The 17,516-nt window shown below is 44.8% G+C and overlaps 1 protein-coding gene across 2 annotated transcripts in view; it reads left to right on the top strand.

Moving 5' to 3' along the window:
* Window positions 1–17,516, top strand: part of EPG5 (ectopic P-granules 5 autophagy tethering factor) — a 227,902-nt gene that overhangs the window by 74,376 nt on the left and 136,010 nt on the right. For both annotated transcript variants that reach the window (XM_082254537.1, XM_082254536.1), the window contains exons 5-8: window positions 1,663–1,770; window positions 3,808–3,881; window positions 6,402–6,507; window positions 8,445–8,559. In XM_082254537.1, the coding sequence (XP_082110663.1) occupies window positions 1,663–1,770; window positions 3,808–3,881; window positions 6,402–6,507; window positions 8,445–8,559 (403 nt within the window). The remainder of the gene's footprint in view (window positions 1–1,662; window positions 1,771–3,807; window positions 3,882–6,401; window positions 6,508–8,444; window positions 8,560–17,516) is intronic.

Raw genomic sequence — 17,516 nt, 5'->3', positions numbered from 1 at the left:
TCCTCCTCTCAAGCTTCTTCCACGGCTTTTGCGCAGGATCAAGGCCGAAGGGATTCCCGCCATTCTGGTGGCCCTGGATTGCCCTCGCCAGTCTTGGTATGCCGATCTGGTGCGATTGGTTGCCGATATCCCTTGGAGACCTGCCGTCCCAAGGGCCGATCTTCCACCCTGGTTTACAGTCACTGGCTTTGATTTACCATTCTACGTGAAAAGCATACGTTTCGTGGTGTGAGTCCATCTGTGTTCACCCTCGTTCTTTTTCGGTGCCTCAGATTTCGACCTTCTTTTAATGAGGTGTTGAGAAGAAGTTAGCCAGTTGTCTGCTTTGGCATTCTTCTTTCAGTGACCCCCTAGCCCACGCATTCATTGGTGCATACTTTTTATTCAAGGGGTTCGATGCCTGACTCCACCGGTGCGATCTCCTCTACCGCCGTGGGATTTGAACTTTTTGCTATTAGTTCTCCAAAAGCTTCCCTTTGAAAATATTGGGGAGATTCCCTTGCTTACTCTGTTTCAGAAGGTAGTTTTTAGGTGGCCATCACCTCTGCTCGCAGGGTGTCAAACTGGCAGCGTTATCTTGTCATACCACCTATCTGGTGGTCCACGAAGATATAGTCGTTCTTCTTTCACGCCCGTCATTCCTACCTAAGGTGGTCTCTGACTTCCATTTGAATGAAGACCTATTTCCTTTCTTGTGTCCCAGGCCCACACATCCCAAGGAATTTGCTTTGCATGCCTTGGATATGGTTCGTGAGATTCGAGTGTATCTGGCGGCCACAATGTCTTTTCCGAGGTCAGACTCACTGTGATCACAAATGGGCCAAGAAAAAGGCTGTCTGCTTCTTCTGTGACCATTTCCAGATGGATCAGACAGACGGTGGCTCAGACCTATTCTATCAAGGGTCAGATTCTTCCTTTCCCTGTAACGACGCACTCTACTCAGGCGCTTAGTGCTTCTTGGGCCTTCCATCATCAGGCGTCATTGCAAGGCGGCCATTTGGTCCACTAAGTTCTACAAAGTGGATGTGTTGGCATCTGCGGATGCTTCCTTTGGCTGCAATGTTTTGCAGGCTGCTGTTTAGAGGGTCTGCTCCCTCTTTAAGGGGTGTATTTTTCACGTTGGGCTCCAGTTGTTTTTTTTGAGCTCCTGTTACCTGGTTGGCTTCTTGTGTTTAGCTTTGGGATTTTTTTTTTTTTTTGTGTCCCACTGCTCATGTTTTTGGTTTTGGACTGCTTGGGGACATCCATGTGTTTCTGAATATAGAGCGCTGTGTCCCTCAATGAACGAGTCAAAATGTATAGTTGAACAATTGTGGAATTCTGGGGGGGCATATTATAGGGTGAACAGGTTGATTAGAAAGCCACCGAAAAGAAAATGGGGGGGGGGGGGAGAGGCAAAAACTACGAAAGTAACCCCAATCACAGTGGTTTAAAAAAATATTTAAATAATATAAAATAAATAATATCAAACTGTTTTGATAGGTGGGCGTGTTGTCTGGAGGAGTAGGCTTTTCTTTGCAGGCTGTATTTGCATGCAGACCACCCTAGGAAACAGCCAATGGCAAGTTATAAATAATTTTGGAATTAGGCTTTACAATATATTTATATTTAATATACATATCCTATTATTGACCCACATATAATCATCCTCTTGTTTTTTAGGTTTCTGTGCTGCTGAAGGTTGGATGTCTGGGGGACCATCTCTTTCTCCTAAACCATGTCCTGCGCTGTCCTGCTGGCATTAATAAATGGGCTATTCCCTTCATACAGGTAAGCTGTGGTAGAAGTAGATGTAAAACTTAAAGGAGAAGTAAAGCTGAGGCTCCTTTGGCCCTACTTCTCTAGTGGGTCATAGTAGTGCGCTTAGTTCTGCACTGCTGTGACCCATATTCTGCCGTGAGTCGGCTAAAGTTAGCTGTTGGCTGTCGTCACTCAGCCAGACCAGGCTCTGGATGGGATCCCAACATTATTGTCGTGATCCATCCTGATGCCTGACCAGCAGCGTGCGGCTGAGAGCCTGAGTCAGCTGCTCTCGCCCCCTACACAGCCAGGTGCTCCAGTGACCGCTGGAGGACAGAGCAGAGAGCCAGTGACTGACAGTCACTGCTCTCTACTCACTAAAGAGCTATCAGCGGTCTTTGATTGCTCAGTTCTCGGTCTTAGAGGTGGCGGGGGATTGATGCTGCACCCACCTAGATAAGTATGCATGTTTGGGGTTTTTTTTTTTAGATCCCATACAACTCTTTTAGGGCTGGCCATACATGATTCATTTTTTTTTTTTTTTCAACCACCGGGTTGAACGGAATTAGAAAAAGATCTGATTCCCCTATCAATACATTCGAGGTGGATGGGGGAATCCTCCTGCTGAGCTATTGTGCTGTGACAGTGGGGAGACTTCCCTGCTGTCAGAATACAATGATCATTGTTGCCGGCCATAGCCAGCGGCACTGATCCTTCAAGAAAAAACAAACAAACAATCGACTTAAGTACAACCAGCCTGCCCATAACGTGGATCGAAATTTTCATCCATTATTTGGCTCCCATTGGGGGTGTGGCATGGCTGGAGTCTGGGCTACTTCATGATGTGAGACTTATGGATCTTTTCCTTTGACATGGCCACCATTAGTCTTCCATGCACTCACAGAATAGGGCAAGGCATAGATTATGCAATTTTCTTTCCTTCAACCTCATGCTGAAGGAAAGAAAACCACTTAAAGCGGAATTGCACCCAAAAGTGGAACTTCCGCTCATTTGCTCTCTCCCTCCCCGTGGTGCCACATTTGGCACCTTTCAGGGGGGAGGAGGGAATGGGTACCTTGACAGGTACCCTTCCCCACTCCCGGGTGACGGTGCCGTGGCGCCGTCCCTCGGAAGGTTGGCCCCCTACTCGCCCCCCCCCATGAGCCAATCTGAATGCACAGCGCACTTTGCGCATATGCTGTAGGGACCCACTCGTGAAGCCACAAGGCTTCACTGCTGGGTTCCCTTACCGGAAATGGCAGCGGCAGCACCCGACAGCCGATGGAAACATCTGCTGCGGTGCCGACATCGCTGGACTCCAGGACAGGTAAGTGTCCGAATATTAAAAGTCAGCAGCTACAGTATGTGTACAGTATGTGTAGCTGCTGACTTTAAATTTTTTGGGGGGGGGGTGGGGTGGGGTGGGGGAACTCCGCTTTAATTCCCCCATCAACACAGTCAGTGTGGATGGGGCAATCCCTCCCACTGCGCTATAGTATTCTGACAGCAGAAGGTTCCCCCTGATGCAGAATACAGTTATCACTGCCAGCGGTGATCGCGCAAAATAAAAGACTGACAGGCTGGTTTTATGGAAGTCGATCAATAGATTGACTTGATTACAATCAGCCTGTACAATCAGACTGCCCATAGATGGATTGAAATCTGGCCAGTTCCTGCTGAACCAGCCAAATTTCAGTCCGTCTATGGCCGACAAGCTTTCAGTTTGGGCATGTTAAATATCTGAGGTCACTTTAAAGCCAAGAACAAACCCAAGAAGAAAAATCTAATACATTGATGTGCAGCTTATCAGTTCTTAGATGTGGTGGCTGAATTAAAGCGTAACTTCACCCTAACTGGGAAATTCCACTTTATGCCCCCCTTCCCACTCCTCTTCTTCTTTTGGATCTTTTATTTTGGGGGGGTGCTGGGCACCTGGTTTTGTCAAGTACTTGCTCCCACAAGCTCAGGAACAATACAGCCTTAACTTAAAAGGCACCCAATATCTGATGATGCTTTTGAATGCAGATGATGATGAATGATATTCACGCAGTTACCTGTGTTTTTCAGGTCCGAGTTTTGCACAATCCAGCCGGGGTATTCCACTTCATGCAGCAGCTTGCCGTCCTCATGTGTCCGGTCAGGTAAGATATCTCCGCTAATGTCTGCAGATGTCACCGAGAACTCTAGAGAGAGGCTGGTCCAGGGCATTGGAAAATGAAGGGTTTACCTAGAATCTTATTTCCGTATTGGGAGAATTAGGGATGCACCAATACCCCCCCCCTTATTTTTTATCATCGAGGACGAGTACCGATACTTTGCTGTGCAATTTGCGTCCATACAAAATTAATGGGCTCAATTCGCACTGCAAAGAATCTCATGCTATTTGAACAGGAATGTTGTGCGATTCCCCTCACCGCTCCTGTGTGATCCCAGGCTTGCCTCATGCAGTATCCCCACCTCTCCTGTGTGATCCCAGGCTTGTCTCATGCAGTTTCCCCACCTCTCCTGTGTGATCCCAGGCTTGTCTCATGCAGTTTCCCCACCTCTCCTGTGTGATCCCAGGCTTGTCTCATGCAGTTTCCCCACCTCTCCTGTGTGATCCCAGGCTTGTCTCATGCAGTATCCCCACCTCTCCTGTGTGATCCCAGGCTTGTCTCATGCAGTATCCCCACCTCTCCTGTGTGATCCCAGGCTTGTCTCATGCAGTTTCCCCACCTCTCCTGTGTGATCCCAGGATTGCCATGGCGAATTCAGCCTGGGTTCACACAGGAGTGTTCGGGAAACCGCATGCGATTTGCACAGGAATGGGTTCACACCCATGCCATGCGAATCTGGCAATCACACTGCCTTTTGCGATTTGTTTTGGGGTGTCTTTAATCTAACATTGACACCTGCAGAAGATCGCATTGGATGCCGTTCAATTGCTATGCAGTGCAATGCGGGGAAACAAAGTGAATCTTGTTCGTTTTCCACTTCGCATCAGTGTGAATTAGGGCTAAAGCATAATTGCATTTATAAATATGTTTTGTGAATTAAACAGGCAAGCTTTAGTAAATAACAGGTGCAGCACAACTACCTATTAGGCCCCTTTCACACTTGTGTGACTTGTCCTGCGACTAGGGACAGCAAAGTTGCAGGACAAGTCGCACCCCATGATTTCCAATAAATACCAATTATATCTGTGCAGTGGTTTTCTGGGTTTTTAGTTAGGCACTTTTCACACTTATGCGACTTGTGTTTAAAGCAATGCCTGTGTAATCTTGAGGTCTATGGATCTCAAGACGCATCAAAGTCGTACCAAAGCAGTGCAGGGACTACTTTGAAGTCGCACATATATGAAAGATACTCATTGAAAATCATGGGGGTACAACTTGTCATGTGACTTTGCAGTCCTTATTCGCAGGACACAAGTGTGAAAGGGGCCTAACTATGTAATGTTCTCTTTCCTGCCTATACACAGCATGTCAAGGATTTTTTGGCCATGTTGGTCACAGGTGTGCAGGGTGACCCAGAATCAGAGACGTCACAGAGCCACTCTAGACTGTGGAAGGATCCTGACAATGTTGGGATCCACTTGGAAGCCTGACTGGCAATTGGCTCAGCTTCTCAGCTAGCCGCCCTCGCCCCGTCCCCAGTCCGGCGCTCTTGTGAGCGCTGAAGGGGCAGAGCACCAATCGGTGAGTGACAATCAGAGCCCAGAGCAGTGGTCATGTGAGTCTGAGAACTGGCAGGTGACAGCTGCAGGTTGGAGGCAAGTATAACATTTATTTAATTTTTTTTTAACAAACCCAAACTTCACCTTTAAAAGGATTGTAAAGTCAGAAGGTTTCTTTTATCTTAATGCATTCTATGCAATAAGATAAAAAGCCTCCTGTGTGCAGCACCCCCCCCCCCCCAATACTTTCCTGAGGTCCATCCAGATCCAGCAATGTTACATGAGAGACCCGGCTGTCCAGGACTCCCCCTCCTCATTGGCTGAGAGATCAACATGGCACCATTGGCTCCTGCTGCTGTAGATCAAAGTCAGTCAGCCAGTGAGGAGAGAGCCATGACTCCGTGTCTGAATGGACACAGGGAGCTGTGACTCAGCTATCCCCATAGCAAGCCGCTTGCTGTGGGGGCACTCAACAGGAAGGAGGGGCCAGGCACACCGAAGAGGTACCCAAAAAGAAAAGGATCCGGGCTGCTCTGTGCAAAACCACTTCACAGAGAAGGTAAATATATAATGTTTGTTATTTTTAACTAAAAAAAAATGACACTTTAGCAATACTTTAGGTCCCTTTCACACTTGTGCGACTTGTCCTGCGATTTGGGACTGCAAAGTCACATGACAAGTCGTACTCCATGATTTCCAATGAGTACCGTTCATCCGTTCATAGCTGTGTGACTTTAAAGTAGTCCCTGCACTACTTTGGTCCGACTTTGATGCGTCTTGAGGTCCATAGCCCTCACGGCTACACAGTCATTGCTTCAAGACCAGTCAAAATCTCGGCCAAAAAATTACACGACTTTTAGATCTTACAAGTGTGAAAGGGGCCGAACTCTAAACATTGGTTGGACTGAATATTTACATAAGTCCTGGTTCTTTGCTTTCTACTAGGAGAGTACATGCAATCATCGTCTGATGTGGGTTAACATTTCTTTCTTGACCCTTGTCGTAGAAACCGCACTGACTTCTTGTGTCACATGAAACCCAATGAGAGAAAAGGATCCTCATCAGGAAAAGAGTCCGGGAACTGGACATTGGTGGACGAGGGAGGAGAGGAAGTAAGATAAATCGAAGTAGTACTGGGCACTTTTGTACGGTTTTTAATAGATGCATTAATGTGACTTGGAAGAATATAAAAAAAAAAAAAAAAAAGAGAGTAAAAATAAATGTTTAAAGTGTATCTCTAGGCAAACCTTTTTTCTTTATTCCATACTGTGTCCCCCACTGGGAAAATTTCTCTTCATTTCTGGTCATAGTGACCACTACTACCTTTCTAATTTGTTGTGTCAGGTTTAAAGGGATTGTAAAGGTTCATTTTTTTATTTCTTTTTTTTTCAAAATAACAAACATGTTATACATGTTTTTTGCACAAGGGTTTTGCATAGAGCAGCCCCGAACCTCCTCTTCTGGGGTGCCCCAGCGGGGCTCCTGGCTCTTCTTCATCGGTTGCCCCCCATGGAAAGCCGCTTTCCCTGGGGGCACCTGTGCGTGCGCACTCACGAGTCCTGCTGCTGCATCCATTGACAAAGACAGGCTGCTATCAATCTATCCAATGAGGACCCGACACAGCGGCTGGAGCTCATCGCTGTCGCTGGAGTGATCGGGTTCAGGTAAAAATAAGGTGGGGTCTGGAGGACAGCTGCAGCACTGAAGGTTTTTCACCTTAATGCATGGAATTTACAATCCCTTTTAAAGAAGTTGTCCAGTGTGAAAAAAAACAAATGTCAGCAGCTACAAATCCTGTAGCTGCTGACTTTTAATAAATGGACACTTACCTGTCCAATAATCTAGCGCCGTCCTCACCTGGGCTAATTTTTTAGTAGCGCCGGGATTCCTGGCAGCGAGATCCTAACTGCGGGCAGCCGGCTGTGTGACTTTTGGCTTCACAGCCGCATGCGCATGTCACAGAAGATTGCGGGAAGGGGGGACAGAGGAGAACTATCAAAACTGTGAAGCCGAAAGTCACACAGCCGGCTGCCTGCAGTTAGGATCTCGTCGCCAGGAATCCCAGGTCTACTAAAGAATTAGCCCAGGTGAGGAGGGTGCTAGATTGTTGGACAGGTAAGTGTCCATTTATTAAAAGTCAGCAGCTACAGGATTTGTAGCTGCTTAATTTTTTTTTTTTTTTTTTTCCAGACTGGACAATAATGTAGCTGCTGCTAAAGTGAAGGTATTTACCAGTCCCTGGGATTAAAGAGGTTCTTCTTACTGCTGTGGGTCCCCGGAGCTGCCATTTTGGTTATGGGAGCTGACTGTGTTTTTTTGAAGAATCACAGATGGCTCCCCACCGCGCATGTGCGATATTGCATAGTGCTGAGAGACCAGTCCTATAGCCTCCTGGGATGTGTGGCATATGCCAGGGAGACTGGAAGAGGCCATGGGTTTGGGGGCGTCCTTTAGTGCATGCCATTCTCTTCTAGGTGAGATTTGAGGAAGTTGGAGTGGGTACCTGTAAAAAAAAAAAAAAAATTGTCAGAAATGTTAAGGAAGGCATAGGGAGTTCACTTTAGAGTGAAGGTCCACTTTAAAGTAGAACTAAACGCAAAACTTCTTTTTTTTTTTTTCATTTTGAGTAGAGTAAGGGAGAATTTTAAGGTTTATTTTTTTCCATCTTTGTCCCATTGGAGAGATTTCCCTTCACTTCCTGTCCCATAGCCAAAACAGGTGAGTGAAAATCCGCCTAAAGTGAGGGAATCCCTGGGGTCATCAGAACCAGTGTCCCCAATGGATAATGTCACCACTATTCCTGTTCTGGGGACAACCCAAAATTTTTTGCAATGTCTTTTATTTTACCTTCCCGTGATAATGGGAGAAATAGAGAGGGTGACTCTCCCTAACGAGGGCACAGAGTAATAAAAACCTGACATGGGTTCTAATCTCTCACCACTCTATCCAAAATGAAAAAAAATGTTTGCTTTTTATTTATAATTTCCAGAGTTTGTATTGAATGGTGTCCACAGAGACGCTTTGATTGCATTTGTTCCCTGTGTCCTAGGATGAAGACCCAGAGACAAGCTGGATGTTACTTTCAGAAGAAGACCTAATTTGCCTTTTGGGACAGTTTCCATTTCATGAACTCTTCAAGAATGTTCTAGGGTTCAATTCACGAGGTAAGCTGGCTCTACTTGTAAGCTTGTTCTACTATGTAGCTCCATATATATTTGTACATAGGCACAATTTTTTTTTTTTTGTGCATTTACCAAAACCTATTCAAGCTATAGTTCTATAATGGATATGGGCTGAAATTGCACACTCTCAGGTTTAATTTGAGGGTATATACATCCAAATCAGAGGAAGGGTTTAGGAATTACAGCTCTTAGGAACACCCCCCTTTTTTAAGGGACCAAAAGTAATTGGACAATTGAATCAAAAGCTGTTTTCTGGCCAGGTGTGGGCTACTCCTTCGTTATTTCTTCATCACAGGTAAAAAGTCTGGAGTTGATTCGAAGTGTGGTATTTACATTTGGAGTCTATTGCTGTGAACCTACATCATACGTTCAAAGGAGATGTCCAAGCAAGTGAAACAGGCCATTGTAAGGCTTCAAAAACAAAACAAATCCATCAGAGAGATAGCAGCAACATTAGGAGGGGCCAAATCAACAGCTTGGTACATTCTGAGGAAAGAAGAACGCACCGGTGAGCTCAGCAACAGAAAAAGGCCTGGACGGAAGACAACAGTGGTGGATGATCGCAGGATCCTCTCTATGGTATCCTCTCTATCGTAAAGCAAAAACCCATTCACAACATCCAGACAAGTGAAGGACACTCTTCAGGAGGTGGGCTTATCATTGTCAAAGTCTACAAACAAGAGAAAACTTCATGAGAGCAAATACAGAGGGTTCACCACAAGGTGCAAACCATTCATAAGCCTGAAGAATAGAAAAGCCAGATTAGACTTTGCCAAAAAATCTAAAATAGCCAGACCAGTTCTGGAAAAGCATTCTATGGATGGACGAAACTAAGATTAATCTGTACCAGAATGACGGGAAGAAAAAAAGTGTGGAGAAGGCTTGGAACAGCTCATGATCCAAAGCACACAACGTCATCTGTAAAACATGGTGGAGGCAGTGCGATGGCATGGGCATGCCTGGCTTCCAGTGGCACTGGGTCATTGTGGTTTATTGATGATGTGACAGAAGACAAAAGCAGCCAGATGAATTCTGCCGTAATTAGAGATATACTGTCAGCCCAGATTCAGCCAAATGCAGCAAGGTTAAATGGACGGCGCGTAGGCAGGCATCCGCCCACAACAGACAGCGTGCGGCACCCTCCCCCCTCAGACCCGGAAGGGAGTACACGTGGTGACACACCGCGCGCCAGAGAGCAGCCGTTCCAAAGGAGCCGAGCCTAGACCGGAGTGGAGCCTCCTTTTCCCCAGAGCGGAGTGGAGAGTCTTGGAACGACCAGGCTGTACGTTGGAGGTCGTGCAGAGACGGTGGGACCGGCCTTGGTGAGTCCCGAGACTATTACAACTTGAGCTGTATGTTTGGCCGTGCCACACGAGTACATTCACAAACGGAGGAGGTTCAGGAAAGGGGGGGGTTGGAAGATATAACATCCCATTAAGAAATATGAGGGATAAAGGATACGGACGCTGGTAAATGTCTGCTCTCCCCCCCCCATTTCCTATGCAGACTAGTGAACTGTACAATATAAAGAGACCAGGCCGGTCCACAGATATCTCCGCTTACTTTTTAAGGGGAGCACGTTGTGAAAGAGTGGAGGAACAGTATAGGATGGCTCCAACAAAGGCTGGAACAGCAGGGAACACAGGATCAAAGAAAGACAGTAAAAATAATAACAGCAGTAAGGAATTACAGGCTCAGAACATTGCGGACACAGCTGAGCAGATGGCGGTGGCGGGAAAGGAACAGTCAACGGCACAATCCCCCCCTCCCCAAAATTTATCAATACAGTCTCCTGAATGGAAAGAGTTAATATCTCTTATGCCTACGAAACAAGATCTAACTGCAATGGCTGCCTCGATAGTCAGCTCATTAACCAGCGAAATCAACTCTTTAAGGGGTCAGATACAGAAAATGGATGGAAGGATAGAGGGGGTGGAAAAAGACCAGGCCCAGATGGCAGAGAGAGTGGAGAGCATAGAGTCTTCGCAGAGATCATTTGCCAAACAGCTAATCATGATACAGCTGCAACAAGATGATGGAGAAAATAGGCATCGGCGGAATAACATACGCCTAAGAGGGCTACCTGAGACAGTGGAGGGACCCAACCTATCTGCCAAAATGACCGAGATTTTTAATAGCCTTCTGGACAGACCCCAGTTGGAGGCAATTGAGATGGACAGGGTCCACAGAGTAAGGGCTCCAAGGAGCATGGGCGAGGGATACCCACGAGATGTCCTGGCTAGGGTACATTTTTACGCCCTAAAAGAAAAAATAATGAGGAAGGCATGGGATAGGGGCCCCTTTGAGTTTGAAGGGGCAACGATCCGGCTCTTACCAGATCTATCAAGCAACACCCTAAGAATGCGAGCAGCAGTGAAACCCCTACTGGAGGAAATTCGGAAGGCAGGGGCCATCTATCACTGGGGTCACCCATTTCATCTAAAAGTCAAGAAAGGGGAACTGACCTTTACACTGCGCTGGCCTGATCAACTGCCAGGACTTTTTGCCTTCCTAGAGATTCAGCCGATCAGGGTCACTGACTGGCTGGGCCCCTCAGCTTTTAAGTAGAACCCAGGAATATCAATACAAGAATAAAGCTATTATTAATATAAGTCATATATGACTAATCTGGGATTGACTTGGGGTCACGGTCGGGGGAGGATGCGGGTCCAGGGGTAATTGGGGAGCCATGATTATTCTGGATTAATTGGTATTCAAGGGCAGTAATTTGCGGTGTTCTCTTTCCTTTATATTTGTGTTCTCTCTTTATCCCCCTCGGTGTCCTGCTGGTCTAGTGCTTTGGTTCCTCTCTTGGGTCTAAAACTCTCTGGGCATGGTCTTCGAAAGTAGGAGCCCTATGAGTTTGGAAACGAGCAGATGAGTGATTAGAAAAGGTAGAGTAATTCCAATAGGAGGCACAGAGCAGGTCAGAGGGGGCACATACGTGATATGGTGGAGGGGGAGGGGGTCGAGGGAGGAGGATCACCAATACTAGGTAGCTAGGGGGGCTCAGGAGTTAAATAATGTGTTTGGTAATTACAAAAGAAAAGGGATCCTGATACAGCGGGTGGATACAGGAATGTATAGGTAGGGGGGAATATATACGGGAACCCCAATCCTCCCTAGAGATAGCAACACAGGGGCGGATGCCTAGGGTACATGGACCTGCAGAGGTCGGTGTGTTTATTTCTTTCATTTTTCTTTTTCTTTTTGTTTTTTTCTTTATATCCTAAACTGGAGGAAATGAATGCACCTACAGGCTTATGTTAATTTGTCAACTCATTAGGAGATACAGATATTGTGGGTTGTGTTAGATTTGCTCCTGTTCACGGTATGAATCCTCGGATTTGCCCACCCAAATAGGTTGCGTCTAGTTACGCAGGGTCGAGAGTCGACCAATAGGATCACGCTCCACTGGCACTTCTTTGGGGGGGGGGGGTGGAAAAGGGGGGGGTTGTTCTGTCTTTTTTTTTTTTCTCTTTTTTTTTTTTTTTTTTTTTCTTTTTTCTTTTTTTTCTTTCTCTCTCTGTCCCTTTTTTTTACTCGGTCTCCCCCTGTCTCTATTAGGTCTGAGTAGGTCTAGGGGGCTTTCTGTACAGAGGGATCAGTTTATCGACTTTGGATAAATCCTAGGCCTAGTAAGCCCTAAAGCCATTGGCACTTGGAGGGGACAAAGGGAGGAAGACAGCTGAGTAAGAAAATTCAGAAGTAAAGTAGTAAATTGGTTAGAATCATTTGAGACAGGAAAAATGCAGGAAGTGAAAATTATGTCATTAAACGTTAGAGGGTTGTCTACACCTGAAAAAAGAATACGCTTCCTGGCAGACATGAGACGAAACCATGGGCAGATAGTTTTCTGCCAGGAGACGTATTTTAAAAAAGAATCTATCCCAAAATTACAAAATAAGGATTTCCCATGGTCTTATCACGCCCCCACCCCTATTCCTAAATCAAAAGGGGTTAGCATATTGGTGGCCAAAGAGGTTCCATGGACATTTTTAGAAACTTGTATTGATCCACAAGGAAGATACTTGATGGTAAAGGGTAAGATAGGTGAAAGGCTGATTACTATGATTAATGTGTACTTCCCTAACCAGAATCAGATTTCATTCTTAACACTGGTGGCACCAATAATGTTAAACTTTCAAGAAGGGCTGGTAATCATGGGGGGGGATTTTAATTACGCTGCAGAGCCACTCTTAGATACATCACAAGGTACATCACATCTCTCATATGCCCGACTTAAAAAACTTAGTAAGGAAATCACACTCCTCAACCTAGTCGATCCCTGGCGCATTATGCATCCAAGTGAAAAAGATTTTACCTACTATTCGTCAGTACATAATAGGTACTCTAGAATAGATCGCATCCTAATTTCAAGGGGCGATCTGTCTAGAGTAGTGGCCTCACAGATTGGCTCTTTCTCCATGTCGGATCACTCCCCCATCCACATTATAATTAACTTTGAGGCAGGTCCAGTAAAGCCACCATCATGGAGACTGAATGAATCACTGGTGCAAGGAATAGAGACAAGAGCAGAGTTAGAGGCAGAACTGACAAAATATTTCCAGGAAAATAAAACACCAGAAGTTACTCCGTCGAACATATGGGAGGCCCACAAATGCGTCATTAGGGGAGTGTTGATTAGAATGGGAGCAAAACGTAAACGAGAAAGGGAGGAGAAGATCTCAGAGCTGCTAGCGCAGATAGAAGAATTAAGCGCCACTCATAAAAGATCGATGGCGATGGAACATCTAGTGCCCCTGACTGCGGCCAGGGAAAAACTCAACGAGTTACTTTATGAAAAAGCCATGAGAGTACTGGTGTCACAAAAAAGACATTACTACGAATATTCGGATAAACCAGGAACTATGTTAGCCAGAGCCCTAAGGGGGCCCCAGAAACGGACGGTAATTGCACAACTTCAAACAGGCGGGGGACAAATGAAATATGGATCATCAGAGATTGCCGAAGAATTTAGCAAATTCTACCAGAAGTTATATGACATCGCCTCATCGGAATCAGTTGATAGGGGGGGTGCTGGCTTCGATGAGGCGATCAATTATATCAAAAAGACAGATATGCCATCGCTGGATGCAGAACAGGCATTGGCATTAGAAGGAAAGATAACAGAAGAGGAACTAAAAACAGCTATCTCTCAGTTAAAACCACACAAGGCCCCAGGTCCAGATGGACTATCACTGTTATACTATCAGCAATTTTTTTCAAATTTAAAGACCCCCCTTTTGGAACATCTAAATTACATCGGGGAGGGAGGGGTCATGCCGACAGATTCTCTGAGAGCTTACATCACATTGATCCAGAAAGAAGGGAAGGACCCCGCGGTGTGCGGGAGTTACCGCCCAATCTCATTATTAAATTTAGACACCAAGTTGTTTTCTAAAATATTGGCAAATCGACTCCTGCCATATATACCACAATTAATACATCTCGACCAGGTCGGCTTTGTCCCTACAAGAGAAGCAAGGGATAACTCTATTCGAACAATAGATTTGATATATAATGTGCGTTTGCGGAGAATCCCGATGATGCTGCTATCAGTTGATGCGGAAAAGGCGTTTGACAGGGTGGCATGGAATTTTATCCGGGCCACCCTGTCACACTTAGGCCTAGGGGAATGGATGATGACGTGTATCCTATCATTGTACTCCGGTCCTACGGCGGCAGTAAGGGCAAATGGTTGGTGCTCAAGTTTTTTCAAGATAAAAAATGGCACTAGACAAGGCTGCCCCCTATCGCCGTTGATTTTTGTCTTGGCGTTAGAACCTTTACTGTGCAAAATCCGTCAAAGTGCAGAAATAGAGGGCGTACAAGTGGGTAGAGGTCAACATAAAGTGGCAGCCTACGCAGATGACCTGCTTTTTTATGTTACAAACCCTGACAGAACAATACCATCAATCCTAAAGGCTATCAGAGAGTATGGGGAAGTATCGTACTTCAAAATAAATGTGTCGAAGTCAGAGGCATTGAATGTGTCTATATTAGGGACTAGATGGAACCATATGAGATCTTCCTTTCCCTTTCAGTGGAATAAGAAATCGGTGGTGTATCTGGGGATTCACATTACAGCAGATCCGAAGGACTTGTTTGAGGCAAATTTCATTCCACTCTTAAAATCTATTAAAGCAGATCTACAAAGATGGCAGACACTATTTTTGTCATGGTTTGGGAGATGCAGCGCAGTGAAAATGAACGTATTACCTAGGTTACTGTATGCTATCCAGGCTGTTCCGATAGCAATCCCGATGACATATTTTGTACAGGCAAGGGCAGTGTTCAGAAATTTTGTGTGGGCCAGAAAATCCCCGCGAATAGGGATGCAGATCTTAACCCTCCCGAAGGTGAGAGGAGGAGTAGGGTTACCGGATCTGTTGCGGTATTATAGAGCAGCGCACCTGACGCGAGTGATGGAATGGCACGGCAGTGGGACCTTTAAACAGTGGGTGCAATTGGAAAGGGAGGCCATGAATACAACAGTGGCCTTAGCCCCATGGACTCCGATATTAAAAAATGATAAAATACATTTACATCCGACGATAGGGGCGACGGTAAGCGAAGCAATTAAAGCACAAAAAAATAGCTCGGTAGCACCAACAATATCACCAATGACCCCCTTAGGGGATAACATAAACTTTCCCCCTGGTAGAACGAATGCTAAAATTATAGGTTTAATTAATGGGGGTAGAGGACGATTGTGTGACATATGGACCCACAGGGAACCACCTACGATGACAGAAATGCTAGCATGGCCCGAAGTAAATTTAGATGCATTCAGTGCCTACCAGGTTAGACATTATTTAAAACAAATGCAGAAGACAGGCTATATCCCACGCCCCCTAACGCCATTTGAGACTTTATGTAGAGCAGAGGAGAGAATACCACATGCACTATCACATATATATGCACTTCTGGGGACATCGCGTGATTCGGAACCACTTAAATTCCTGCAAAAATGGGAAGGAGAATTAGGTATCTCCTTTAATCAGCGACAAATAAATAAAATCTTGAGACTGACTCATAAGGTATCCATAGCTAGTAGATATCAAGAAATCAGTTATAAGGTGTTAGCTAGATGGTACCGTGTTCCAGCAACACTACACAGAATGGATAGGAAACATCAGGATAGGTGCTGGAGATGCGGAGAGGAGGGTGGAACAATGGTGCATATTTTTTGGACGTGCCCAGCAATAAGGAGTTTCTGGGATGAGGTGGCTCGTATAACAGAGAACCTAACCTCGACCAAGGTACGGGATGACCCCGTGCTGTGTTTATTACATGGCACGGGGAGCTCAGTAAAGAATTATAGGAACTCTTTGTTGCCGCACTTATTGAATGCGGCTAAAGCCTGCATCCCAGCATTGTGGAGACAAACACAGCCGCCTACTGTGCGGCTATGGGTTGCCAAAATTGGGGAAATTCATAGGATGGAAATGTTAACAGCCGCACGTACATGCAGGGAAGAACGTTGTAGGTTTAGATGGCAGGCATGGTCACAATATACGTGCTCAGAGGAATATTTACGACTGATAAGCTAAATACGGAAATAGGAAGTCCAGGAGACCGGGGACAGAGGAAGGTGGACTGGAGAGAGGGAAGGGGACTAGAGAGTAGAGGAAGGGGCTTTTCCCCGTCTCCTCTATTCCCCCCCCCTTTTTTTTTTTTTTTTCTTTTTCTTTTTTTTTTTTTTTTTTTTTTTTTTTTTTTTTTTTTTTTTTCATGTCCTTTTCCCCCTGATCCCGCCCCCCTTACGGAGTGTCAGTGGAGGGATCCTTAGAAGCCTGACGTGCGCGTCAGGAGGGACAGTATAGATGGAATACATGAGGATGATATAGAATGATGATTGTAGAGTGGTAAATTGGCTGAGCTTCCCACCCTCTAGGGCGAGGGGGAGGCGGGGGGTTTTTCTTTTTTTTTCTTCTTCTCTTTCATCTGCCCCCCCCTCCCCGTTCTTCTCTCTTTTTTTTTTTTTTTTTTTTTTTTTTTCCTTGGGGTGTGTATTGTGTTTTTTTTGGCATGAAGTGGGGGGGGGATGTTAAGTAATTTATATGTGTGTTTTTGAATTTGGATGGGGAGGGTAGGGGGGAGTATCATGATGTGGCACATAATAATTATGTCACTTAAGATGGTGCAGGGGGGGGATTACCCCCCCTTTTTTTTTCCTTTTCTCCTTTTTTTTTTTTTTTTTTTTTTTTTTTTTTTTTTTTTTTTTTTTTTCTCTCACAGAGCACAATAATTTAATAACTCCAGTATATATATATATGCAGGAGGAATACAATGGAAGGAATTGTAACACGATTGGGGTTTTTTTTTTTTTTTTTTTTTTTTTTTTTTTTTTTTTTTTTTTTTTTTTCTCACGATGCAAGGTAATTTCCTCAAGATGCGAGGATCATAGAAGTAGTAAATTTTTCATTAATTCACCTTTTTTTTTGGGGTTTTTTTTTTTTTTTTTTTTTTTTTTTTTTTTTTTTTTTTTTTTTTTTCTTTCTTTTTCTTCTTTTCACGATGCAAGGTAACTTCCTCAAGATGTGAGGATCATAGAAGTAGTAATTTTTTTCATTAACTCACTTTTTTTTTTTTGGGGGTTTTTTTTTTTTTTTTTTTTTTTTTTTTTTTTTTTTTTTTTTTTTTTTTTAGGGGGGGGTGAGGGTGGGAGGGGGAGGCCAGGAGAGTACTGCTATATGCTTTTGAGAGTATTGTTTGTAGGTTTTGATGTATGTTTGGTGGATTTTATGTAATTAATATGTAATGTATTGAAAAAAACAATAAATGTAAAAATTAAAAAAAAAAAAAAAAAAAAAAAAAAAAAAAAATGGACGGCGCTTCACAGTACAGATAGACAATGATCCAAAACACACTACAAAAGCAACCCAGGAGCTTTTGAATGAAAACGAGGGGAATATTCTGCAATGGTCGAGTCA

Source organism: Pelophylax lessonae, assembly GCF_965119305.1.
Source record: "Pelophylax lessonae genome assembly, chromosome: 1".
Lineage (NCBI taxonomy): Eukaryota > Metazoa > Chordata > Amphibia > Anura > Ranidae > Pelophylax > Pelophylax lessonae.
The sequence above is the reverse complement of the archived record's forward strand: the minus strand, read 5'-3'. Positions and strand labels throughout refer to the sequence as shown.